This window comes from Rhineura floridana, chromosome 5 (genome assembly GCF_030035675.1).
Source record: "Rhineura floridana isolate rRhiFlo1 chromosome 5, rRhiFlo1.hap2, whole genome shotgun sequence".
Taxonomy (NCBI): Eukaryota; Metazoa; Chordata; class Lepidosauria; order Squamata; family Rhineuridae; genus Rhineura; species Rhineura floridana.
The window spans coordinates 63,461,957-63,489,210 of record NC_084484.1 but is presented as its reverse complement, the minus strand read 5'-3'; the positions used below and the strand labels follow the sequence as shown (position 1 = coordinate 63,489,210).

Genomic DNA, 27,254 nt, shown 5'->3' with positions numbered 1-27,254 from the left:
AACAGGACTTGGGTTTGAAAGTTGGGCTCATATACCCAAAGCTCACTGAGCAAGGCGGCATAGGAGGATGTCGTGGTTAGAGCTCCGCCACCCTTGAAACTTTACTTGGAAGTTTAAAACATCTTTTAAAACATCTTTTAACATCTTTTGGGGGCTGGAGAAACGGGCGTAAGTAAGCGCTTCCCCCCTTTTATTTTGGCTGGCCACCCTTTTAGCCTCTACACTCTGTGAGTGGAAATTGGCAAGAAGAGCGCAAACGATAAGAACGCCATAAGAGGAATAAACGTGACTCACCGTTTGCTGGCCGACGCTGCGGGGCTGAGAGGGGGATGTGTGGAGGGTGGTTTTAGGGTGGATTAGCTTTCTGTTGTATTAATTGATGTTTTATATCAGATATAATGTATATTGTAAATTGTTTTTGTATTGTATATTGTATTTTAACCATTGTTGTAAGTTGCCTAGAGTGTCCGAATAGTCGGACAGATAGGCGACTAAAAAATAAAATTTATTATTATTATTATTATAATTCTTGGCTGGGTAGCCAACAAGGTGGTGGTTTGCATGCTCAGGGGTGTGGAGGGATGCTTCCCAAACATTCTCGTTGATTAACTTCACCTGACCACACTTGAGTGGCTTACTGTTGTAGATCTTCTATTTGTTACATAATCAGGGTGTATTGGCAATCATGTTCCCACCTTTAGTGGAGGAGGCATTGCCTCACCAAGTGTGATTTCTGAGTAGTGAGATAAAGACATGGGGAAGAAGTTTGAAGGGACTTGTTTAATGTTTTCCAGGGCCGAGTCCAGACACTGAAAAGAGGATTTAGAGCTACGCCCCAGTTTAAATTAAACCATAAAACTGAGTGGTAACATCAGTCAAGTAGGTTAGGGCATCTTCGGTAGGATATAGATGATCAGGTAGTGCATTAGTAAGCCTGAAAATAGCAATGCATGTTTCTGATTACAGCCAGTACTCTTAAGCAAGACAGGACCTGCCATTCAAACAGATGTCCTGTTGTGCTCTATCATGTAAAGACAGGACCTAGTGATTTATTTTTATTGTTATTCCAGGCATGGGTCAATTGTCAGAGTATTGTTACAGGTTGCAGTTAATGATTTTGATTGATTAGGAGAAAGCCTGATGGTGGCTCTGCTTATAATTCTTCACTCCTCATAAAGGTAGTAGAGTTAAAAACAAAATCTCATAAAACAAATATGGAGCTATAATTTTTTTTATTTGAAAACATTACATGTTAATAAATAGGTCTGCTGTCAGAAACCTTAATAAACAGCCTTTGCTAATTTACAAGGCAAATACAACATGCCTATAACTGTTGGCTTAAAGCAAAGCTAAAGTTTTTAAGCATTTAACAAATTATATACATATTGTCTTGGAAACTAATAAAATAGTCCTCTTTAATATGCCTGACCTAACTATATTGCAACACAATAGTATTTAAGCAATCAAGCCTTTAGGAGTCTTGCTCCCAACCACCTTTTCTATTGTTTGTATTCATATTTTAATTTGAAACATACCAGCCATCATCACCCCTACTACAAATAAAAGAACAAAAAGCTCTCCAGCTGAGGGTGGACTCCCATCAGCCTCAACTAGCATGGTCAACAGTTAAGGGTGATGGGAGTTGTAGTCCAGAAACACCAGGAGGATCACATGTTCCCCACCCTTGTCCTAGGTATTGGCTCTACGTAATAATTCCCACCAAAGTGCAAACCCATATGCCAACAGTGTATATGTAATATGATCATAGTCTCTAAAGAGCTCTGAAGTCTTTAAAATCCTCTGTTTAAATTAGAAAGTGAGAGTGGTCCATCATGCAAATACAATCCAACTTTCAGTGCAGTTTATAAACCATCTTTTTAAAATCTTAAACTACCGTAATATAAAGATGAAGTGCACAGCTTCCATTGTAACGTTTCAAAATCCAGTGCTTTTGGAGCTAATTTCTTCAATATCACTACATTCAGTATAAATCAATAAAATTACTAAGATAATTTCATATAAATGAAATGAGCCTATTCATATTAATTAATAAATAGGAATCTCTTTCACTCACACATACACTCAATCTGGAACAGCTATAAGAAATAATTTGTATAGGCAACAACGTAAAAGCAATTTAAAGAGCACTTCTATATATTCAGAAGTAAGTCCCACATTGTTTAATACGGCTTACTCCCAATTAGGTGTGCTTCGGGTTGCAGCCTTTGTCGTAAGTATTCCTGGGGTTGCTCTATAGGGAAGGGCACAATCCAGAATTCCATCTCCTAAACTAGTCCCATTAAAATTATTCAAGAAATATTGTGCAACTTTCATTAGCTGAACGGATTGTTGGATTTCTTCTCTAGAAATATTTCCTAGTGGATTGTGCCTCAAGTGTACATAAAATTATTCCTGTGTCAGCAGGCTGCGGGTTGCAATCTTTGATTTTTTTTTTAAATACACAACATATTGTTATTTAGGAAAAACTAAAGGATTTTTGGCTTTATTGGAAAGGTTTATTACTAATAGACTTAAAGGAACTTAATAAAGCAGAAATATGTAAATCCTACAACATGTTACTAACAGAATTAAGCATCTTCAGCACATCATTATACTTCATAAATACACTATGAAATATCTTTAGGGAGGGCTCAGCTAAAATTTAATGCCTTCCATGAATATACAGTCCACTTAAAATATTTTTATAAGCATAGGCTCTGATTATTTTAAGTGACCAGGCTCTTGACAATCAATGTGTATGAACTGTGCCAAAACCTAGTAAGAACATATCAAAGTTTGAGGAAGACTGAAGTTCAGGAGATTACAGCATGTTTATTTCCCAGTACTGCTGAAAAAAATATACAGAAGTAGTAACAGTAAAAGATCAGGGAATGGAAGAAAGTCTTATACTAGCATTACCAATGATGTTCTTACATCCAATGTTTAGGGAACCTGAACTTGCCACTGGGTAACAAACGAAACAGAAGGGATACTATTAGTTGAACAAAAGTAGCAAAAAAATATATATCTGTTTACCATTCAATATGTTAAATGCTGAGATATAAGTTATGTGCAAGGCCGCTGAAAATATGTCACAGCATTCTGGCTTTTGGCGTTAAGGCCATCTAATCCCTCCAGGCAGCACACCAAAAAGCCAGTCCCCTATATCACAAATCGGCCTACACAAGCCAGTTCAAAAAGTGTCATAAGCAGGGAGGTGGTGCACTGGAGAAAGGTAAAGAATCACAAATGGCTTCAGATGGACTTGCCACACACTACTGCCCAAAGTAGGGATATCCAACTGGCAGACCCCATTTTATCTGGCAGCTTTTAAAATCAAAGTGTGGTAAATCAAGTTTGTATACAATTTCACTCTTAAGGAAAATAAAAAAAATGTTTTCAGGTTGTAAGAACAAGAGGTATTCCATATTTTAATGTTACATTTCTCTTTTATGTAGCATGTACATTATCTGAAAGTGTACATAGTTTGTATTTACTGTGCCTGAGCACACAAACACATACACTCACTCGGTATATGTAAAGTGCTTACTTCCAGATGGCACCTTCTTTATTATGGAGCCTGATGAGGTACATTTGGTTGGCAAAATATATTTCTGCCCCAGACCATTATTGGGAGGAGAGAATGACCCCCCCCTGCCCTGGTTAGCTATCCCAGGACTAAACTGACAATACCACATTCAGAAAAGAAAGCTTTGTGTAGGATTTTAAATGTGCATACGTAGCAGCATACTTGGTTAGGCACTTTTTCACAGAGAACAATAATGCACATAGCAAGCATTTGCTACAATTTCTAGAATGAGATAATCCTCATACCCATGTGCCTGCTTACATAAAGGAAAACTCAACTGAGGTCATCAGAAGTTAAAGGCTAGAATCAATCAAATGTGATTTAACCTCTGGACATACATTTTTTTAAAAATAGGAACAAAATAACCATGTCTCATCAATTTTCTTTCAAAAATGTGAAATGTCAACCACATCTCATTTAAAATACAGTGCCTCACAATAATTCCCTCCAGACACTTATCAATCACAAACAGTAAGTTTCTACACAAAATTAATATCTAAACTGTATGAATACTGATTAAGGGCAGCCATCCATAAATCCACTTGTCAGGGACAAGTGTCTGCTGCTGAGCAGGACACCCAGTGAGTAGATTCTTACCCTATCACATTTTTCAAGCCAGCAAGAAACAGTAGGATTCTTGTCTAAGCAGTGGGAGAGATTTCTGCTATTTCTTACCTTGTCTGCATTCCACACAAATAAGATGACCCTGCTTCTTTCCCAAGGCCTCTGTGCATTTCAGGAGGTTTCAGGGAGAGGACTGGTGCTGACCACAAATAACATGAATACTACATAGTGAACACTATGTAGTAGATGGCCGGCTTGTAAACCAAGACAAAATTTGTAGACCCTTAATTAAGGGCCTCTTCGTATAATATGAGTGATCACCATAATGTTTGAAGTGGCTATATTTATCTACTCTACCATGTATAGACATGGTGAAATAGGAAGTCTATGGCCAATCCAAACATGACAATATACATCTAATGTACATAAGCCCAAGCAATAACATGTGGAGTGCCCCTTATTTTATGACGTCCCATTTGCAACTTACAGACAAAAGTTAACAGGAATTGCAGAGCTTCTACCCTGATTATTTGTGTTAATTTAGAAAACTGATAATTATCTGTGGTGAACTTTCACCCATTGTTTAAATAATGTTATTGCTGTGAGTGGCTTTTAATGAACTGAAAGCTGGACTTTGAATGGATTAATTGCTTATTTGCTTGGTGAATACAGAAACTGTACTTCAAGTACATCAAAACTTTTGCATATTTAGGAAAATATGCAGATTTTTTAATCAATACATATTTTATATATCATTGAACCAATAAGATAAAATAGTTCTATGGAAGACTTCCAACACATTAAAATTAAAGACTGATAATATATCTTTAAGTACCCTCAAGCTGTTAAATCAAATCTGAAGCTTCATATAGCAAAGCAGATCCTTAATATCTGAATCAGGTATACCAAATTAGCTTTAGCTTGTCATTTCTGTAAAATGAGAGAGTTCTGTGCCTCAGGCTGATCTGAATTGCTTTCTATGTGAGTGACAATAGCTTGGGATTCTTGATGGCTGAAGAGCCACTTGGGACACTTGGTTAAACTTTCCTTAACTGGAATTAAACATTCACTTCACCACAAGCTTCCTTTTCAAAACCTGACTTAGTATGCTATGAAGTAGCTTATTGAACTTTGTTAGGGAAAAACTAGGACCCTGAGAATGGGCAATTGTAGAATACTGCTCCTCGGAGCAAGCACACAATAGGAGGTGCATGGAAGTTACTGCACAGTCACCTTAATTATACTGAAAATATACTGCCCTTTCTGACCGTTTTGCAAGTTTATAAGCATGAGGACAGCCAAATGTTAGGAGAAAATGAACTGCCCCACAGAGATTCTCAAAACACAAATTCATTCAACTTATGTGGTCTTTTTAGAATACAAAAGGCACTGAAGTAGTTTCCATCTATTTACAAATGATCTACCAAAAAGGGGGGGGTGTAGAAAAGTGGTTACAATCTGCCACAACCCTCACATTATTTTTTATTGATCATTAAATGCTCTGGGATGTAATGTAATGTGTTAATGCACTTCAGATACTTACTATGAACATAAAGGCATACCAGTATACTGAATGCCATAATTACTTAGGTCTGTGAGCAACTTTGACCTGGTAAAACAGTATTTTGAGAGATAAATACACTGCTCTGTGTCTTGGACTTAAGTATCAGTCAACATCAGTCTGATGTTGGGCTCAACATCAGTCCAAATTACAGAGGCAGTCAATGAAGGAAGGAAATATATCAGTATATAGATTTTGAAATACTGATTTAAGTATCCTCAAATAAAGCTGTGAAAACAATTAATTTTGCTACATAACTAATGAGACAGAGAGGAGGAAAATCCAGTCACAATTTTTTGAAGTGTATCTACACTGCCCTTGGAAAAAAAGGGCTGTTTATCATTCATGGCAACTGCCCAACTGAGCACAGAAGCTGAATTTAATGTAATCACACAGCATTTCAGGAAGGCATTTTGAAAGGTTCCTGCATCCTAATATGCCAGAATGCGTGCGCGATATCAACCATCTTCTAGGGTGAAGAAGAATTGCACTGATGCAATTATTACCTGCCTGCTGCGAGGGTTACAAGAGTATTCATTTAATACCATTTAGATGGTTGAAGCATGATAACAGTAGTCCTAAAGAAAATGGATGGAGAACACCAATTCATTTCACACATTCCACCAAGGAATGAAAGGCTCTGTTGTTCTCCGGGCTTAAAAATCATAGGCTATATCATTCCCATGGTCTAGAAGTGGAAGGCCTTATAATTTACTGGGTCTTATAGTCACTTCTGATATTGGTATCTTAATCAGTCTTCATATTAGGCTTATTTAAATCTCCAATATTGAAATTGAACTCCTTGAAGACTTGTATAAGAACAATTCCAATAGATACAGTAGTGAATCCACAAGCCATCCCTAAGAAATCAACCACTCCAACATTGCTCCACTCTCTGAATAGAATGGCTGAGGCCAGCAAGACCAGAGTGGTGAATACTACATAGTAGATGGCACCAAACACAGAGGAGTCAAAACATTCCAGAGCCTTATTGATGTACCTGAACTGAATTATGATGCTACATCCTAATACTGCTAGCAGAACCAAACAGAGGTACAGTGCTCTTTGACTTGATGGGTTATTGTGAAAGATATCTTGAGCAGCCAGTCCAATGCCTTTTGTACTGGGCACTGTGAAACTTCCTAACAATGAGCAAATGCTGATGTAAACCATGATATTAGTAGGTCCATGAGCTGGTGCAATCCAAAAGATAAGCAGAAGAAGCATGAGAAGAACGATGCAGAGGTAACCCACGAACACTGAAAAACAAAATAGTGACATGATAAATCTTTGCACAAAGACAGTTTTATAGAGGACATTTTTCAGCTTTATAATATGTATATGCAAAATCCTAGAAATCTGAACAGAAAATGTGAATCAGCTTTGACTGAATAAGTATAGAATATGTTCTCTCTTTCCCCAACCCACCTGTGCCTCGCACCATTTCGGCTATTCCATTGGAGTATTTATCAGAGTAGTTCCACTGGCATATTGTCATAGCAGTGGTGTATCTAGTGTGCCGCCAGCATAGCAGGGTGTCTACCAGTTCCAAAATCCCCTCAGCTGGTATTTTCCAGTATAGTCTTGCACCCCAAAATGCATTAATTTTCCCAGGGAAGGAGAAATTATAAACAGAACTGCTAACAAACGAATAAAATTCAATAAACTGGGATCCTAATAGTTACCAGTTACTAGTATTTCATGGGCTATATAAGGAGCTGCCTTATACCGGGTGAAATCAGTGATCAATCTAGATCTAGTCCAGCACCGTACTCTAATCTGGAAGCAAGTTATCCAGGCTGGGTAACATGCAGAGCTGCATTTCCAGTTCTGCTACTTAATATTCTTTACATGGAGATGCCCAGCACTGGAAATGGCACCTCCTTCATGCGAAAAATTACTGTATCACTGAGAAACTAACAAGAAATGATGGCTGTAGAGCTGTATGTCAGAAATGGGTATCCCCCAAATCCAAATGAACCAACTAGTGGGTCAATTTAAAGTGGAGCATGGAATAGCATAAGAAGAGATTGCTGAACACACACTCCACAAACACCCCTGCATTTATTCTCCAGCCCCAAACAGCTACTGCCCAGCTGTTTTTCTCCCAGTAAGGTTTGAGACAGGAAGCCATTCCTGCTGGAAGAAAATTGTCTGGAAAGAAGTGGTTTTGGAGGGGAAACAGAAGTGTCATAAGGATTCAGCAGCCTGCATCAGTAAGTCCATTTGGTGTTTTAAATTGCTCCACTTTAATGGAATTTGGAATGACCCATGTCAATCTGGGCCACTGTTGCATCTAATTTGTCCATGAGCTACAGTCCTTCCACTGGCATACAGTTTGCACAATGTATATACCCAACACTAACTCACACTTGCTACATTCAGATGATCCTCCAAACCAAACTTTGGAGGGTCATGAGTGAGTACTGTGCATGCATAAACCTGCCCCCCTCAACAGCAGAACAGTTCCTTACTTGTTTCAATCAAACCACTTTGCCATAGCACTGAACAACAGTTTCATCCTGATATACAAATCATTCAACTCCTGATTTACAAACTCATTCAGTTTCTTTGTTCACACATCACAGCAAACTGTTTTGATCCAAACAAAAAGTAAGGAATCAAGGCCTACACAGAAGAGGAGTCCATGCACACAGTGAACATTAACATCTTGCAACATGTGGTTTGGAGGATCATCTGAATGTGCCCACTAGCTCCACTAGTTCATAGTCATATAGCAGTAGAGCCATAGTACTTTAAATTTCCCCAAAAGGAATAGTACGTTCCTTCTATCGGTTATAATGTTAAGTGTTCATATTTAATATAATTGCCTATGTCTTTGTTTTTTGTATAGTTTTGTTGCCTTTGTTTCAGTAAAGGCATTTTTTTTAAAAAAATTGCCTATTATTTTAATGCACAGCATTCTAATAAATATTTTGTTTTTTTAATTCCCAATACATTTATAGTATTAGTTACTGCAATCCTGAATAATTAGGTGCTTAAATTCCACTGACTTCAGTTGTGCAAGAATGCAGCTAATTTCTCCTTTAATAATGGACTGATGCATAGAAAGAACTTTACCAGAAGAGAGTTTCATATCAAGAAAGCAAACTGGCTTGCCTTATTGTCCTTACAGTGTTTTTCTGCAGTTGCAACCCTAAACTTCTTTTTAAATCAGGAAACAACTTTAATTGCATTCAATAGAACTTAGTTCTGAGTAAAGATATTTAGGATTGTGGAGCAAATGAATTGCAGTCATTAAAGATGGAGCATCAGGAAAGAGACTAATGCATCCTCTTTTCACAATACAAAACTGCTTGGCAATAAGCACAAAGCAAATGAGGCGATACCTGATGTTGGACCAACTTACTCCTTGTTTTTTGTTTTGTGAAACCGACACAGCTGTTGAGACTCAGAGTGACTTGGCAGCATGATTATTCCAAGAAATGAAATACCTGGATTTGTGAGCTTCTCTTCAAGCTCGGCCTGAGTGGTGACACTTTCAGACTTCGGGGAATGGATTATGAGAACCACAGAACCTGCACAGCTCAGCAGACAGCCCAGTTTGCCAAGAATGTTGAGCTTTTCTTTCAGTAAGTAGGAAGCTAAAATGGATCTTTCAAAGAAGAGGGCCAAAAAGAAGATTTTAATTGAAACTTTCAATTTTGTTCACTTAATTCCAAGGTAAATCATAGCTCTAGCTCATAATCCTTTGCTTCTTTTTGATAAAACCAAAAGAATTTGTTTGTTTAAAGTGGTTTATTTGCCTCCTAACTTGGGTCTAAGGGATCAATATTAACATTTGACCTCATTTTAGCAGGTGGAAGGGCAAGATGGGGATGGAATACTTCCTTGCCACACTTGGTGATCATCAAAAACATCATAACCAATGGCAAAAGAGAGGTAGGGCTTTGTTATTGTTTTTTTTAATCTGTATAACATTTTCCATCTCTGTGTGTGTTTTTCAAAAAGGAAAATTGGAAGAGACTCTCAAGTAGATGAAGAGCCTGCATTATACAATTCAGCCAATATCACCTTTTGACAAACCCAAGGAAAATATTTAGTGGCATCCAGTTATGTCCACCTCTTGGGCAACAGAACTTCTGGTTTCTCTTTTCTAGTCCCACATGTGTCCCCAAAATCTGCTCTGGAGGGTCCCCAACTCTCTGGTACAGTTTCTGGACATGCATGAAGGCTGCAAGGCAGAGGAGAGAAATCCATTGTGCAAGCAGATGACTGCTTGTGCTGTATTGCATCTCCCCAACTTTATTTGAGTCTTTGAGAAGGATGGGGTAACCACCCGATCCAGACAAAGTTAAGCACATGTCACTGGATGAGATGCAAGTGTGAAATTAATTTTTAAGTGCTTATATTTGGCAGGATTGTGCCCCAGTACTTCACTTTCTCTTGAGAATTTCAGAGAGTGAAAAGGGCCTAAAACCCAGCAAGCCTCCCCTCTGGCTTCATCCCACGATGTCTAGCCACTTGAGCAATGGAAATCCATTTGTACAATAGGACTTCTGGTTTCTCTTTCTATCCCTCCAGCCTCCTGTGCATTCCCAAAATCTGCTCTGGAGGTTCTCCCAATGCGTTGGAGCAGAATAGCCTGACCACCGGGGCAATGCACTAGTAACCTCCAGGCTAGATTACTGTAATGTGTTCTGTGTGGGGCTGTCCTTGAGGTTGGTCCAATATGCTTTAATATGAATTCCTGCACTGAGCAGGGGGGTGGACTCAATGATCTTATAGGCCCCTTCCAACTTTATGATTCTAAGCTGCAGCTGGTGCAAAATGTGACTGTGAGACTGCTCACTGGGGCAGGGTATTGCCAACATGTTACCCTGCTGCTGAAAGAATTGTACTGGCTGCCATTCCAGGCCAAGTTCAAGGTTCTAGTATTGCTGTGCAAAGTTCTACACAGCTTGAGACCAGGATACCTGAAAGATTGTCTTATCCTTATATACCCATTGCACTCTGTAGGTGAGGGCCTTCTGCAGATACTGTCTTATCAGGAGGTCTGCTCCGCACAACATATTCAGCGGACCTTTAGTGCTGTGGCACTGATGCTTTGGAATTCCCTCCTCTTGAATATTAGGCAGGTGCCACCTGTGTTATCTTTTCAGCATCTATTGAAGACCTTCCTCTTTCAACAAGCCTTTTAAGCAGAGGCCTTATCCCATTCTGTGTGCTAGAATTACTTTAAGATGTTTTAAACTTTTTTTTAAATATGTTTTTGAGATGTTTTAAGATGTTTTAAAGTGCCTTTGGTGTTTTTGTTTGCTACCCTGGGCTCCTTCTGGGAAGGGTGGGATATAAATTTATTAAATAAATAAATACATTACCCTAACACTTTTATAGTCAAATGTACAAAAGTTATTGGATGAAACAATAAAGAAGAAAAGGGGATAGAATAATCTTTTTGAGAACTTTTTTTAGATTTTATTTTAGGTGCTATGAATTGGATTAATGAAGGATTATGAAATAATTGGAGTACTATGGTGTGTCAATAGGATTTGGAGATGAATAGTATGTTTATTTAGGTATGCAAAAGTCAGCAATTATGCAGGAGAATGAGTAGAAATGTAATGAAACTGTAGTTCTATTGTTTATTTCATGTATGGTTTGTTTTCATGCACACCGCTTAGGAATGATTAAGCGGTATATAAATGTTTCAAATAATTAAGTCGTTTGTATTTTTGCTATTTTTGTGTGTATTTATATAGTTATGATTTAGTAAAATATTTATAAGACAAAATCCAGTCATAATACTTGTACAGTGCAATTCTACGCATGTTTACCCAGGAATAAGTCTCTGTGCTCAATGGAGCTTATTTCCAGTAAGTGTGCATAGAACTGCATCCTTAATGTGATAATCATTATCCTCTTTGTCCAGTTCTGATAAGGAAGATGATGATTCTGTCCTGCAGCTAAGAAGCTGAGCCCCTATCCAAATTATTTTAAAAACATCTGCTTTTGTACTTTAGGTTTTGCAGGTAAGGATATAGACAGAGGAAATATTCCTTTGTATGGAGCTTTGTTAATTCATCCAACCTGGGAGAGGGAATGTTTCTCTTTACATTTAGTGTGACATGGGACTTCCGGGAAGGGTGACTTAGCCTGTGCCTGCTTTTGAGACGGGCTCCTGCCTCAAAAGAAGCTTATTCAGATATATCAGTCAGTTTTTTCTTTTTTTTTTGACTGATTAAACTTCTCCCGGGTAGGGAGAAACGAAGAGATTAACCTCAAAGCCTATTTTTGTTGGGACGACCAGATCTCATTAATTTATGGGACGAGGTCCAGCCGACGAAGGTGGGACGGATTTTTAACAGCAAGCTCTATCTGATAAAGCGAACGTTCACCTTATCTTCTAAGAGAGAACGCACTAACAGGCAAGCACCCTTCTTTCTATATTTTTCTTTTACTTGACTTAAATTGTTGCTGTTTAAAAGAGATTTGCCAGATTGATCAGTTTTTGACATCTCACTGGGGAGCCATAACTTCTCTCTGCTACGCACTAATTAATAGCTTATCTCTGTTTTTGTTGCAAAAAGCTGTCCTGGATTTGCATTCTAAAGATATACACAGAAGAGGGATTTCTATTCCAGATTTTTATTTTGAAAAATATTATACTGTTTTGAGACTACTCTCTTTTTGGTCTATTTTATTTTGACGAATCTGTTTCTTGACGATTGCCATTAATTGTTTCGATCCTGGGAACTGCATTTTGTTTACTTAACTATTGGAGAGATAAGGCTGTCTGCTCTGTTTATACTGTGATGTCACCAAGTTTGGAGTATTAACCCAATTGTTGCTGAAATAAGAAGTGGTTTTCCTATATTTTTCTTTTAAAATGGCAATTAAGAAAGTGGCTGAAAATCTGGAAATAACTATGTTTCAGAAAATAATGGATGAGATTGAGATAATGAAAATTGAATTGAGTAAAATGAAGCAGGAGATTAAAGATATAAGGGTCCCTGTGAGAGAGGTGACCCTGGAAGGGGTCCCTGTGAGAGAGGAGACCCCGGAGATTGGAACAGGGGTCCCTGTGAGAGAGGTGACCCTGGAGACTGGAATAGGGGTCCCTGTGAGAGAGGAGATCCCGGAGATTGGAACCAACGTGGAACAGGAACAAGATTTGGAGTCTATGGACTTTAGAAATAAAATCTATTGTTTGGAACTCAATGTTATCTCTGAAGAAATGAATGAAGATTCTAGAGATAAAGTTATCAATGGCATGGATAATCTTCTGGACTGGAATGATGTGATGGAGCCCAATATAGAGAAAATCTATGGAATTAACTGCAGCCATGTGACAATGGAAAAACTTTTAAGAGATGACCCAGTGTATTTTGAAAAAAAGAACAGAGATATGATTTTACAGCAGTATTTCAGCAACCTATTTAGAATGGATGGCAAGAAAATATTTGGGATAGAGGTAATCCCCATCAGACTCTTACTATATGACTATGGCTTTGACAGCAAGATTATTATGGAATACTGATAATGGAAGATTGGATATTGAAATTACTGGACTTAACAAGACTACTGAAGATGGAAGATGGAAAATGGAACTAATAGAGATAATAGAACAATGGCTACTGAAATTATTGAACCTAACAGATTCTGATGTGATGGATTAATTGAAATGTTTATTTTGACTATGGTTATGACAATAAGATTATCATAATTAGTAATGAGATGGATTAATCGATATGCTTATCTGGAAAAAAAATTGATAGATATATTTCTTAAAGAATTGAAACCTCTCTTTGACTTTTTGTGGAAAGAATAAAGTAATGTTTATGAGATTTGATGATTAAGTAAGATAACTACTGGAGGAAAGTGATTTTATAATATGACTTAAGAGACAGGATTGTTATATATTATAGACTTATAACTGATTTGATCTTTGACAAATGGGAAGTCAATATTTTACTCTTTATTTTTTATTTTTGTTTTTTTTTTTCTTTTTTTCTTTTTGTTTAACTATTTTTGATTTTGTTTTTTGTCTTTGAATGTTTTATGATTTTGTCTTGTATGTTTTATGAAAATTTGAATAAAAATTATTGAAAAAAAAAATACATTTAGTGTGACATGCTGCAGTGTTGGAGACAGCTTTTGAAAGGCTGTGGAGGGGGAGACTGTGTCTGCTGATGTTCGCCAAGTTTCTCTCTCCCCCTCTCTCTGGCTGAATAAACTCACAAGGGCTAAATCAATCCACACATACTTGAGTGGTATAATGGAGAGTATTCAATGTCTAAAGATGTTTTTAAAGCTTTTAAAAGGTACATGCAAAACTATATGAACATAGAGGCAGGGGTGCATATGGAAGAATTGCCACTACTCCTAACAAGTGGGACTGGAAACAAAATGTTGTACTGTCTTCTCTCCCCTAACAGGAGTAGTTCCTGTTCAGGGTTCCAGCCAGCTATTCCCTCCAAGCAGAGCATTCTATTCCTCCGCCACCATGTTTTCCCATTTTTATTTTCTTAACCTTTTATGGCTACGGAGCATGCTCAGTCCCCATTTGAATGTTTTGAGGGTTTGTCTGTCCCCTTAGGTTTGGCTTTTTTACAAAGGTGTTGTATACTTCTGCAAACCTTGGGGTTCCTTAGAGTATGTTGGTACTTCCCTTTTGTTTGTCATTATCCTCATTTTGGCACATTTTTGTCAGTACTCAACACCTGAGTTTGCTATTGGCAGAATTACAGGTATTTGTGACAGATCATAATGTACTAGATTAGACCAAGGATCCATCTACATAATCTGTGTTCCGAACTGTATCTGTGTGTGTGTGTTTATTGACACACACAGAGAACCATTGTGCTAGCTAGGGCTAATGGAAGTTGCAGACCAAAACTTTTGAAGGATACCAGGTTAGCAAAGCCTGGATTAGTAGAACAGGCATGGCACACTCTAGTAAACTGTGGCAAAAGACCTACCTAAATATCCAATTTCATTATCATTCCTTGCTGGTATTCAGATATTTACTCTACGTACGTTTTAATCTGTATGAACTTCAAAATCAAATAAACAAAATCCCTTACCCAAATGGAACTCCGAGGGCTCCAAGGGGAGTCACTAGAACAGTTGGGACTGCAGTATAGGCTAAGAAATTCCCAATCTGTCCAAGTGCCACTGTGGAAATAAATGCAAATGGGTAACTAGAAAAATGCAATAGGACTGACTTCTGAGTAAACATGTATAGGATTGCGCTGTTAAGTAAAAACCAGATATTTCCAGCCACTCACTTGAAAGACAAACCTTTATATTCTGAAATCCAGTATGGGACAGCAGTTACAGCATCAGACTTGGAAAACCCAGGTCTGTATTCCCACTTAGCCACAAATCTTACAGGGTCGGTCACTCTCTTTCAGCCTCTCTAACCTTACAGGGTCGCTGCAAGGATAAAATGGGACGGGGAATACTATGTATGCCAACTTTCCTTGAAGGAATGGTGGGATAGAATTGTAATAAATAAATGTGTACATTTGCAATAAGAAGAAATAGCACTGCCACAATAACAAATGTCCAAGTATAGGCACATGCTAGCTATTTTTTTACATACCTTACCATAATTTAACTCCAGGGAAGTTAAGGATACACTGGTGCTCTCAAATTGTCCTGTAACAAAAACTCCATTCTAAGCAGCACTCAGCTAAATGGTAGGTGCTTATGTGGGTTTAAGCCAAAACATTAGAAATGTGAGGCAGAACTGGGGAATATTCTTAATCAAGGCATATATCTCTATCTATAGAAGAAAGGAAAAGGAAAAAAATAATGCAAGAAGATAACCAGAAGTTATGATAGTGAATTGCTAGCATCCTAACTTCAATATTTAAACTACAAAAAAGAACACAAAGGTTGCATAGCTTGCATACCAAGAATCCTTAGTCCTTTCTTGTGCAAGCAAGCTTTGTCCCAGACTGCATAGGCACATGTTAGGCTCCCAAATAAGTAAATAGCATCAGTAAAAGATAAAGAAGAGGAGGTGTAGTAAGCAGGGCATGCTTTTAAATTAAAAAAAGATTTCCATGTGAGGCAGGATCTCATGACAATGATATCATAACCCACCTGTTTTAGAGCCAATCAAAATATATCAATCATATTTCAAATTTATACAAAGATCAGCTTAATGTGCAACTGTAAGGACATGTCTGCAGACTGGTCTCCCAATTTTACATACAATATTTTTCTAAGGCTGTTGTTGTTGGAAGTGGGGCAAGAGCAACTCCTGTTTTGTTCTTTTGTTTAAGCTCCAGAGGGAAGATAGGGCTAGGGTCCTCCAGATGGATAGGCTGGTTTACCTTTACCTGTGATGCTCTGACTGGCTTCCTTCCGGCTACTAGGCTATGTCTTTAGGGAAGTTTACTGCTCCTTTCTTCTCCAACTGTCTGAGAGAGAGGAGACACCTTTTGTCTCTGCTCTCTCTCCTAGCCATGAGGTCAACTCCCACAGCTGGGCATTGCACCTCCAACGTAGCTAGTTAGTTAGAACTAGGTATGCCTTTCTATCTACTATGTATTTCTATAAATAATGTGGCTTTTCTTATTTTACTAAGTCTCAAGTCTCAGTGATCCTGATGCAGGGCAAGAGCCTGCTTTCTTAGGTAAATGCACACACACACTGGCACACTTGTATTTCAACATCTGCTGTTACTCTCTGCTGCTGTTGTGATTGATTGATTGATTGAGTTTATTTATATGCCACCTTTCCACAGTGAGCTGTGCCCAAAGCGGCTTACAACAAACATTCAAAATATCAAAATACAAAACACTGAGCTGCTTTAAGCAAATTTAGTAGCACACACACACACAGAGCAACAGTTGTCACGCTGTTGCACAGCATACTACAGCACAATGACAGCCTTCTAAATGCCACAGGCCCATGATGGTGACTGGGCAGCCCAAGCAAGCCATGGAGGAACAGTCACGACAGGCTGGGTCAGCTCCTCAGCAAGGATCCTGCTGGGCTGCCACTGCCACCCACCACAATAACAACACTATTTCAGCCTTAGTGGCAGAGGGTGAAGAAGAGGAAAGCAGTGGGAGAGCAGACCGTTTGCTAATGAGCTGTCTCGGCCTATCCCAAGTGTTCTTCCACGGCTTGCCTGGACTGACTGGATGCCACCACCTGCTTGGTGATCTGTAGAGGGGTGGGAGGAGAAGGCTTGGTCAGGTCTAGGGAGAGGAGGAGTTTGGCAAGGCCTGTAGGCAGTGGGGGTTTTGGTGAGGGGTGTAGCTGGTAGGGGACGTTGGTGTCTTTGCATGTCTGGCATCAGGTGAGGGGGGAGAAGCGGGGGATCATTAAAGGCTTTTGGCAAGCTCTAAGGGGAGGGGAATGATTTGCGTGAGGGATTTAGGTGGCATGGTAGATGAGTGAAGTGAGTAGGGGCAGCAACCCCTAGTAAGATCATAAATGCATATTATTATGAACCTATAAATAACGACCCATGTACTCCAGCCTGATATGTGATGAGAAGTGTTGGCCTACTGTTTTCTGAGCCAAGAAAACTGTGTTTTAGGTGCAGAAATAATGGCTGCACTTTGATCAAAGCAATAGCAGTCCAGTGTCTAATTCAACTCATTTATTATATTCCTGAAACGTTATCAGAAGAAAAAAACTTAGGTTTGCTGAACCTTGATTGATCAATTAACTGATTAAGTACTCATGAGCCAGGGCCTGAATTACAGGTGTGGCCTTGCAATGGGGCAAGGTGAGGTGGCCGCTTCAGGCACTGGATTTTAGAGATTGTGGATTGTATATTCCCTACCCCTTGCAAAATATTTTTATAAAGTTTTGACAAATGTGCCTGATGGATGAGGCAGTGGCAGCAGGTGCCTCCAAGTAGCATTCAACACGCACATATTAAGCAGGCTCCTAAATATCAGGTTCTGTTTCTATGGACTAGGGTTGCACATTTTATGGACTATCAAGCTGAATGCAGCCTACCAGCTATGCATAAAAATGCTTTTAAAAAGGTGCATTTAAAAACACCCCCATTTTTGCAATCCTGGGCTCAGTAAACCCAAGCTTACTGAGCCCCTGGCGGATTGCCAGACATGTCTGGTGGGCTGCTCACAGCTTACAAGTTGTACAGACTTTGCGTGGAGATACCATCCTAGGAAGTCTGTGTATGAAGCACATGCCTGGTGCCATCTTGGAAGCACTGCCTGTTGGACAAGCTGGAGACAAACAACATTCAGAATTAGAGTTGCGGGCAGAGATGTAAGTCAAATGGATTTAACCTTTCCATCTTATGTGGTGAAAGGCTGAAGTCAGCTTTGAATGGTTCTCTCTCAGCCATGCACTGATGGAAAGAAGCCTACATAGGTTAAAGCAGTGTAAATCTTTACTATCTATTTCAGGCCACATTCAGCTAGCTTAGGGGTAGCTTTACTCTTAAGTTGCCTGTTGTAGCCTATGGGTAAAATTCAGTGGGGAAAACTAGCAAGTGTGATAACGTGCCCTGCCACGAGAATGGCCAGAGGACCTGAGCATATACCCTCCACCAGCACTTGATTGGAAATGTAACAAGAAAAATGGTCACTGTTAATTTGTAATTGAAATATGGCATGTAAAAAAAGACCATACGAACTGACCCAGGTAATTAACAAAACAGCAGGTATAATTCCTCTTTCCAACATGAACGGATAGCATCCATGGGAGTCACAAGGTGAGTTTGCTCAAACCTCCTCATGCAGTGAAAAGCATGTGTGAGGAGATTGTGCTGCATAACCCCACCCCAACACATTCAGTGGCCTGTTGAAGAGGCCTCCCCTGGCCTGGGCCAATCAGGATGCCCCCTCATGTGCCCCCTCTACCCATCTACATCTGTACATGCAGAGGGCCCCTTCACACAGCAGTCAATGTACGGCTGGTGTGCTTGACAGAGGCAGGGCTATAAAGTGCATGAAAAGGGACTTGTGTGGGACCTTCCCCCTGGTACTGTGATATAGTCTAATAGGAATGATCACCCCTGCAAAGCTAGCTCAAGCTCCCTAGGATATACCTAATCTATTAATGGAAGTCTTTATGTTGGAGCTCTGTTGGGTGAGCAACAGAAAGAAAAGGAACAAAATGGAGGATTTTTTGGCCACATGTTCACATTACAAGTGGGATTTTCCCCACACCCCAAGTCAAGCTTAGTTGGGGCTGGCTGATTCTGGTGCCTGAAAAATAAAATCCCACAGGTACCTCTTTTTAAGCAACTAAGAACATGCTGTCCTTTCATGTCACCCAAAGCCAACTGCCTGAGGTAGCCATCTCACACTGCCTAATTGTAGGGCTGGCTTTGCCAAGTTGCATGCGTAACTGCCTGAGTAAACATTTTTTCGGTGGAACATTGATATTTGCTTTCCTTCCCATGAACTGGTTGTAGGATCTGAAACATAACTCAGCCCTAAGGCACCTGGAGCAAGTCTAGCCTAATTCTAAACACACATCAGGCCAGAAAGTTTTGCCAGCTTGTTGAAAAGGAAGCTTAAACCTGTTGATAGAAGAATGCCCCGAGGCAGTACAGAGGAAAGAGGAAGTTAGAGGGTAGCAGCTGTGTATCACAGTTCAATGAAATTCTCCACAACAAGAGACCTCACTCTCAACCTCTTCTGTTTCAATCCCACCATCAGGAGTGGGAAATTAGTCTGGGAAGTAGGAGAAGATGACTACAGTTAGGGCAGCTAGCAGGTCAATACCCTCATAGGCAAGTGCAACATATCTCCTCTTACTGATGATCCACATCTGGGAAGTCCTGAATTCCCTCTGTCTTCTTAAACAATCTTCTTGTCTCTCTGCAACAGAAAATCTGACTGAGGATCTTCTAGGATCTGGAAACTGCAAAATGTCAAGTCCCTATTCTAAAATGGCAGTGGCAAAGTCCAAACCTTCTAAAGAAAAGTTAGGCAATGGGTCTGTGTCAGGTTCCCTCCTGTGGTCACCACCTTGTCACGGTCCCACCTCAGGGTCCTGCTCTCAAAACGGTTCTCTCACCGTCTCTAGCAAAGATCTCTCAAGATCCCCCTGCTAGGCACCACCACCAGACACTCTCTCTAAACAATACTGCCTTGAGACTGTGCCTTCATCTCCTCCTGGCTTATTGCTACGTTGTGTCTGGGTGCACTTACAGGCCTCAACCCCCTGTATCTTTGCGCCTATAAAGATTACAGCCCTGGGTTGCTCTGGATACCTGATGATGTTACACTATCTCTTCACCATTGCCACCATTGATACTGTTTCCCAACCTTGGTATATACCCTGCCCACCCTTCTGGTCTGTGTAAACCCAGCCAAGGATCAGGTGTTTTGGTAAACCAAGAAATATTTATTTATATACAAAGGGAATAACAAGATTACTTAAAGGAATAGTCAACAAGCATGTGGTTTCATAAGATGCGTTACTCTTTATGTTTCTTAGTCATCAATAACCTACCTCACTACCCACCTAATCCAATCCACCCTATCCAAAACCAACCCACAGAACCAACCGAACCAACCAACCGAACCTCCTCTCAACTGTAATCCTCTCATTTATACCTTCAGACACTCAGACACTCAGCCAATCATCATACAACATTCTCCAACATTCCAACCCATGTGCTCCCCCCCTCACTCAGTCTGCTTACCACATATACTCTAATAAACCCACACTTACCATATTTACAGTATTATATATATACAGGGACATCATAGTCTGCAAGGTGTGTCAGTATGAAAAAGACTGAAATGGAGTAATTCAAAACTGATCCAATCCTACAGTTAGCAGCCAACTATGACCATCATCACTGTCTAGCCTCACTGACAACTATAAATATTGCTTATGTGAGGTATTCACGTTTCAAATGGTTATTAGGTTCCACCTTAATTCCCAGTGTTTGCCTTTCCTTCATACCTCATGCTTGAGGGCTGATTATCACAAATGCTTCTGAGGTTTCTTTCTTCATCACAGGTCCAGTAATTTTCAGAGCTTGGAAAAGTTACTTTTTAAAACTACAACTCCCTTCAGCCTCAGCGAGCATGGCTACTGGATTGGGCTGATGGGAATTGTAGTTCAAAAAAAGTAACTTTTCCAAGCTCTGCTAATTTTAGAAGAGCAGCTGGGGAGGGGTTGTGTAAATTAGTCTACAAAGCCATGTTAATGGCATGGCTTGCTACTTTTGCTAGCACTAGCTGGCCTTTGCATTTCTTGGCACTGCAGTGTTGCAATTGAATGGAACAGTATTGTCTTCTATGAAACCAGGAAGAACTTCAGTCTCCCATAGCACGCTGCACCCAAGTCATATGGGTGTTTTTAGCAGATATCTGAACACACCAACTCTGGTTTTTTTTCTTGGGCTCTTCTGGTCATCTCTGTCCCCACAAATTCGGCTGCCAAACCAGATATATTAAACTAGAGAGTATGAATTGTGAGCCACGTGGTGTAGTCATTAGAGTACCAGACTAGGACCTGGGAGACCAAGGTTCAAATCCCCACTCAGCCATGAAAATCAATGGGTGTCCTGGGCCAGCCACAGTATTTTATTTAAGATTTATATCCTGCCCTTCCTCCCAGCAGCAGCCCAAACTACCTCACAGAGTTGTTGTGAGAATAAAATGAGCGAGGGGGAAACCGTGTATGCACCTTCAGTGCTTAGATGAAAGACAGGATATAAATATAGTAAATAAATAAAATTCTTATGTCTGACAGAGTAAGTTTCAGCTACCTGACAAAATTTTTGTTGACTATATGCTGAGACCAGATAGCCCTAGGTGGATTTTTTATCTCTAAAAAGACATGTTCTCCTATAACTATGAAGTGGCCTCATCAGCCCTGGACAACTGCATTATGTCAAGCAAAGGATTATTTCTTTTGTGATGCCTGAGAGTGTCTTTTGTTTAAAATCTGAACATTCTGAATAAAGGCCAGGATCACATAAAATTTTCAGTAACAGTGAAACCTTTAAAAAATACAAAACCTTTGATACTTAAAAAAGACTCACTACTGGGTAACTTAATAGACTTAATTAAAAAAAATAATCCAACAACATCCAACGGACTAATCAAAGTGGTCATTCATAAGACATGTTATCCAAAACCTTCAAGCAGGGAACAAATTGTAAGAGTTGGTAATAGGAGGAAAAAGAATACCAATCTGACTGTGAGTTCCATGCTTTTGTATTTCGTACAAATACAGTCCTCTTAAAATAAAACAGACAACTAGGTTAAATTCACTGTTTTACAGTACTCAGTAGCTCAGTACCGCAGAGAGTCCATGGGATTCGGTGGAAGCTCTGATATGTCAGTAGAATGCAGGATATGGCACCAGCATGAAAGATAGCAGCAGCAGAACATTCCAGATACACTGGACTGTGCATGTATGGTGGCTCTTCCACCAGCATAGTGGTGGCACCTTTCTTCTACTATTCTAGCATATAAGAAGAACATAGGATTTCTTGGTTAGTTACTTCAAGGTATACTTACTTGCAATAGTGCCTGACCACCAGACTATATCGGTTAAATATGAAGTTCCTAGAAAAGTGAAGAATCAGAAAACAATATCAACAATAATGCAAAATCAGTATGGACTCATACTCATATACACTGTAAATATCACAGATTGCTACTGTTCTTCACACAGCTTTAATGCTAAGTCAAATTTAATATTGGCTTTACAGAACTGTTGTGAGGATTATTTAGCTACTGTATCTGAATTACCTTGAACATTTGCTGTATAGAAATACAAAGCATTATTAGACAACCCTACACATATCTATCCAAAAGTCCTATTGAGTTAAGTGGGGTTTACTCCTTGGTAAGTGTGGTGTAGAGGTTAAGGTGTTGGACTATGACCTGGGAGACCAGGGTTCAAATCCCCACATAGCCATGAAGCTCGCTGGGTGACCTTGGGCCAGTCACTGCCTCTCAGCCTTAGAGGAAGGCAATGGTAAAACCACCTCTGAATACCGCTTACCATGAAAACTCTATTTGTAAGGTTGCCATAAGTCAGAATCAACTTGAAGACAGTCCATTTCCATTTTCCAAGTAGGTACAGGGCTGTAGTCTAGGTTACTTGCAGGGAAGAGAAAGTAACTTTTTGCACAGCATTTGAGCTGCTGTACATCTCAGCATTTGAACAGCAAAAAAAGTATGTTATACAATTTTAAAAGTGGAAAATCACAGGGTATAATCTTTGGCTTATCACACAAATATGAAAGAACATCTCTTCACTGAAAAATTGGCACTGTTGTATTGGTGTCCAATTTACATTTAAAAACACTTTCCTGAAGAAAATCTTAAGGTGGCATGTCATATACTTATATTAGAATCCCTTCAAACAGAAGAGAGACAGGAGCTACAAACTGGCTCTTTAGAAAACCAATTGATTCTAATTTCAAATTCATTTACAAAAGAGCAAAAACAGTGTCTAAATATATCACAAGTCAGTGATTGTAGAAAATGCAAGCTAAACATGTTAGATCATGCTGTCAGCTGGTAGTGATGTAGCTCAAGTAATTTGTTATGTTTCAAGACAGCTTGCAATTATATTATCAGGTATAAGATGATCTGCTGGTATTACAGCAGTGATCTGAAATTATTTTACAAGGCACCCTTTTAAAAAAAATCTAGTTACTTAAGTACTAATATTCTATGTCTCAGCTGTTAAAAAAAGGGCTAGTGCAAACCACTTAGGATGATCACACTGCAGTCTATTTATAACAGGGGTGGGCAACTTGTGACCCTCCAGATATTGCTGGACTACAACCATCATCTCTGATCATCTGGAGGGCAACAGTTCCCCACCTCTGATTTAAAAACTTAACAGACCAATTCCTATGCAGAGTTAAACATGCCTAAACCCATCTAAATCAGCAGACTTAAGTCCATTTAATTCTGCATGACATTTGGAATGGATGGCTGAAAATCTGTGCATACTCACTAGGAAGAATCACCACTGAACTCCGTGAGGCATGGGAAAGCCAAGACAATTTGCTGCTTTACATCAGATGGCGCACCCACCCACCTGGGCAACTATGTGTGCATGTGGAATACACTATTTTGGTTCAGTCCACTGGTAAATAAAATGAATGATGTAATCTCAAAAGCACACAAATGTTTAACAGAGCAATCCAAATGCCAGGGAGCTGGCAGAAGGGGGGCTGGCAGAGGAGGAGCCAGTGGAAATCTCAATGGGATCTTCCTCTTGCTCGGGGAGTTTGCAGGGGGGGATTGGGACTCAGGGAAGGGGTCTGAATGTGAGGAAGATCTCACATAAGCTCCCCCATGGCTCCTCCCCACCATGCTCCTGGAACACCCCATTTTTGGGGCTTTCACCAGTTTCTGTTAGCCCTCTGTCTGCAGGGTTGGCCATCCCTGGCAGACCCCCAGCAGCGCTGGCAGGCTCCTGGTGGCACCATGGCTCAGCCATGGTGGAGGGCTGCTGCTGGCAGAGGCCAGGAGTCTGCCAGCAGAAAGGCAAGTTGGACTGCACCCTTAATCACTTAAGCCAGTGAAAGGAAGCCAAGTTAGCTTACCACTTTCAGAATTCTTGAACAATTTAGTGTGAATGACAAATTTGCTGCTTTGGGTCGATTCACAGTGATGTGTGTGAAGAACTCAGATAAGCGATTCTGCAGTCACTGTTAAAGATTCTTAGCTACATTTATATAAAAACAGAGCAACATTATTTTTAAACTGAACAAATACAATAAAAGCAGGGCTGCATTGTTTTTAAACTGGACATTATAAAAGATAGTTTGAAACATGTAAATGACTTTGTCTAATTTATTCTGAGAGCTGCCAAAATGGCTTATTGCTGGTAATCATTCTTTCCCCCCCTTTGCACTGCTGTTATTCATGTCAAAGACCCAAATAACTGAATATTACAGATGACAAGCTGCAGCCAATCAAGAAACCAGGGAAAGTGACTATGTTGTCTTACAGCAGGCCTTGTTTAGGTAGCAGAACTGGATGGTTTTGTAACAGGACCGAGAACAGACTGAGGGCAACAATGCCCCTCCAGGTTTAGTTTCTGGAATGGAACAGCTTATATATTTGAAATGTCATGCCAATATCATTCTCCTGCCTCTGTCTGATTGGAAGATATCGTTTCTATTCTCAAGTACTCCAACAAGAAAACACAAGAACTCCCGGATAATGAAATGAATCTCACACAGAAATGGCATGCTAACTGCAAAGAGTTGTGCTCTTCAGTTTGATTTGAGAGCCTGTATTTTCATTATATCTGTAGAACTAATGATCGTGGCAAAAATCCAAAGAACAAAGCAACTAGTTCTGTTCTCCCATGGAGGTTGTTTTGTAAAACAGTAGGAGCCTGTATATGCCACATGGCAACACGCTTTTGAAACTGAGGGAACTTTCAAAAGCAGTTTGTAATAGGAGTTTGCTAATATGTGTGTATATGTGTGAGCAAGTGTGTGAGAGAGAAATAGCCCACTGGAAATGCTTGAAGTAGATCTCTGAATGCCAATCCCTGAGACAACCTGTAGATTTTCTTTAGAGTTTCATATATTAAATATGGCTTTATACTCAAAACACACAGCAAGAAACTTAACATCTAGGCAAGTTCCAGAACCTCACCATTACATCTTCCTCCCTTGGACAGACTCCTGACACTTAGCTTCTTTACTAAACATTACTTTCCAGAGTCAAAAGCATTCAGCTCTGCTACAAAGTAAATTCCCTGGAATCATAATTCACACACAAAACTTTTGTAAAAACAATCTGAAAGGTGATTTGAACAAGATAGCAACTAGATTAGAAGGTCATCCCAGTCCAAGGGGAGGGGGTTGATAGAAAGTGGATGGAAGGGAGGAGAACTGATGGGTTCAATTAAGACACTGCCTGTAATAACCCCGTGCCTGCCCAGAGGGTCCAAAGCTATATGCTTCAAGCCCAGACAGGGAACAGTGTCGCTACGTTAGATAGGGACCTCTCTTCCACCTCGCATTCACGCACAGGCAATACACACATTGAAGGAGCATAGACCCCAGGAACATGCCTTTTGGTGGTGAAAAGGTTATGACAGAAATTAGGTATAAGGGCAGCAGAAGCCGTGGATAGCAATCAGGTGCGAGACAGAAGTGGTGATGTGTTTTAAGGCACCGGCGCGCTGCTGGGCTGCGTGTGCCAAAGATTCGCAGGCAGAGGGTGACCTCCGAAGAGGGTGCCAAGGAACCGGAGTAGGGGGGCGCGTGTTCAAGCCCGGGAGGCGGCGGGAAAGGGGCAGGAAATAGAACGGAAACCACGGCAAATAGCCCCTTCTGCGCCCACCCACCGCAGTGGATAGGGAAGGGGATGGGGTGAACAGGCCGTAGGAGCCCCCCTCCTACCTCGTCCTCTAGCCCGCACGATTCCTTTTTTCTGCAGTACGAACGTGGAGCCATTCACCAGGCTGGATACCACAGCCACGCTCAAGCCCAGAGAGACTGCCGCGGGGCCGGGATTCGGCGACCCCCCATCTCCAGCTGCTGCTGCACCGACCGTCATCCTCGTGCCCGGGCGGCGGTGCCAACACCAAGAACGTCCAGCGCTTCGGCGCCCCTGTTTCTTCTTCCCAAGCCGGCCAGGAAGCGGCTGCTGCTCTGCGGGATCCGCCCTGAACTACAAAACTCCTCCCCTAGCTGCTGCTATTGAGATCTCAGCGCCCTCTGGCACCCGAAGCCCCGCAGTAAAGTTGAGGGGTTGTCGCTCCTGGCTCTACAGCCCGAGCCAAGGAGAGCGGGGTGTGTGTATGTCCGTTTCCAGCATCGGCAACTCTCAAGAACAATCTTCTTCGCAAACGCCAGCGGTGCAAGTCGATAAGTGGCCGGGGCTCTGCACCATGACGACACGGCTTTGCACCATGACGTCATGACTATGCAGGCTGGTGACGTTAGCGTGGGGGAGCAGCAGCCTGAACGCTGGAATGTAGGTTACAGCCGAAAGAGGGCGTTGCTGGCTCTTGCTCTTTTAGGGATGAACTCGTATTGTGATTATATAGTACCTGTTTGTCTCTAGGAAGGCTTACTTGAACTCAGAGGGACTTAGCTCTGAGCGCACATGGAGGGGATTGCGCTGTCAGTGGTGTCATTATTGCGCAGAGCTGCGTTTGTGTGGGCAAGTGGGTCCATGATTCAACAACCAGGTTTGCTTAAGACTCAGCTCTCTTGTATTCAGAATCTGATAGACTTGCTTTCACGTGATTGTTCAACAAATTTAGTGTGATGTTTTGGAGGGATTTTATTAACAGACTGAAGGATCTTATCCAGACAGTTTAAAACTGTAAAAACAAAACTCTCCTTGAACAAGTTGGGGGGTTGGGGTGGAGGAGGAAATCCCATGGGTTAACCAGTCATAAATTAGAACGCTATGCTTATAACCAGTAGCGTAGTGGCAAATTCAGAAGTGCAGGGTTCCTTCATGGTAAGTCACAGCCACACACACCCATTTTTGCTCCTGGGTTGAGGATGAGAGCCTTGCTAATGCCTTCTCCCACAACAGACATCTCTAGGAACCAATCGGTTTGAAGGGGGGAATGTTAGCTACTGAAAAGAGTCTTCTCAGTGGC

General features: G+C 40.5%; 1 protein-coding gene across 2 annotated transcripts; it reads right to left on the bottom strand.

Annotated features, from left to right (window-relative positions):
- Positions 1–1,215: 1,215 nt before the first annotated feature.
- Positions 1,216–26,526, bottom strand: NIPA1 (NIPA magnesium transporter 1). Of its 2 annotated transcripts, none has more exons than XM_061626968.1 (5): positions 26,038–26,526; positions 22,169–22,216; positions 14,762–14,852; positions 9,170–9,330; positions 1,216–6,973 (listed from the first exon to the last, which is right to left on the bottom strand). In XM_061626968.1, exons 1-5 carry the CDS (start codon positions 26,192–26,194, stop codon positions 6,462–6,464), a joined length of 969 nt encoding a protein of 322 aa, XP_061482952.1. In that variant the 5' UTR covers positions 26,195–26,526; the 3' UTR covers positions 1,216–6,461. The 2 variants fall into 2 exon arrangements, with proteins under 2 accessions (XP_061482952.1, XP_061482953.1); XM_061626969.1 differs by lacking the exon at positions 26,038–26,526 and adding an exon at positions 24,220–24,312.
- Between the last annotated feature and the right edge of the window lie 728 nt (positions 26,527–27,254).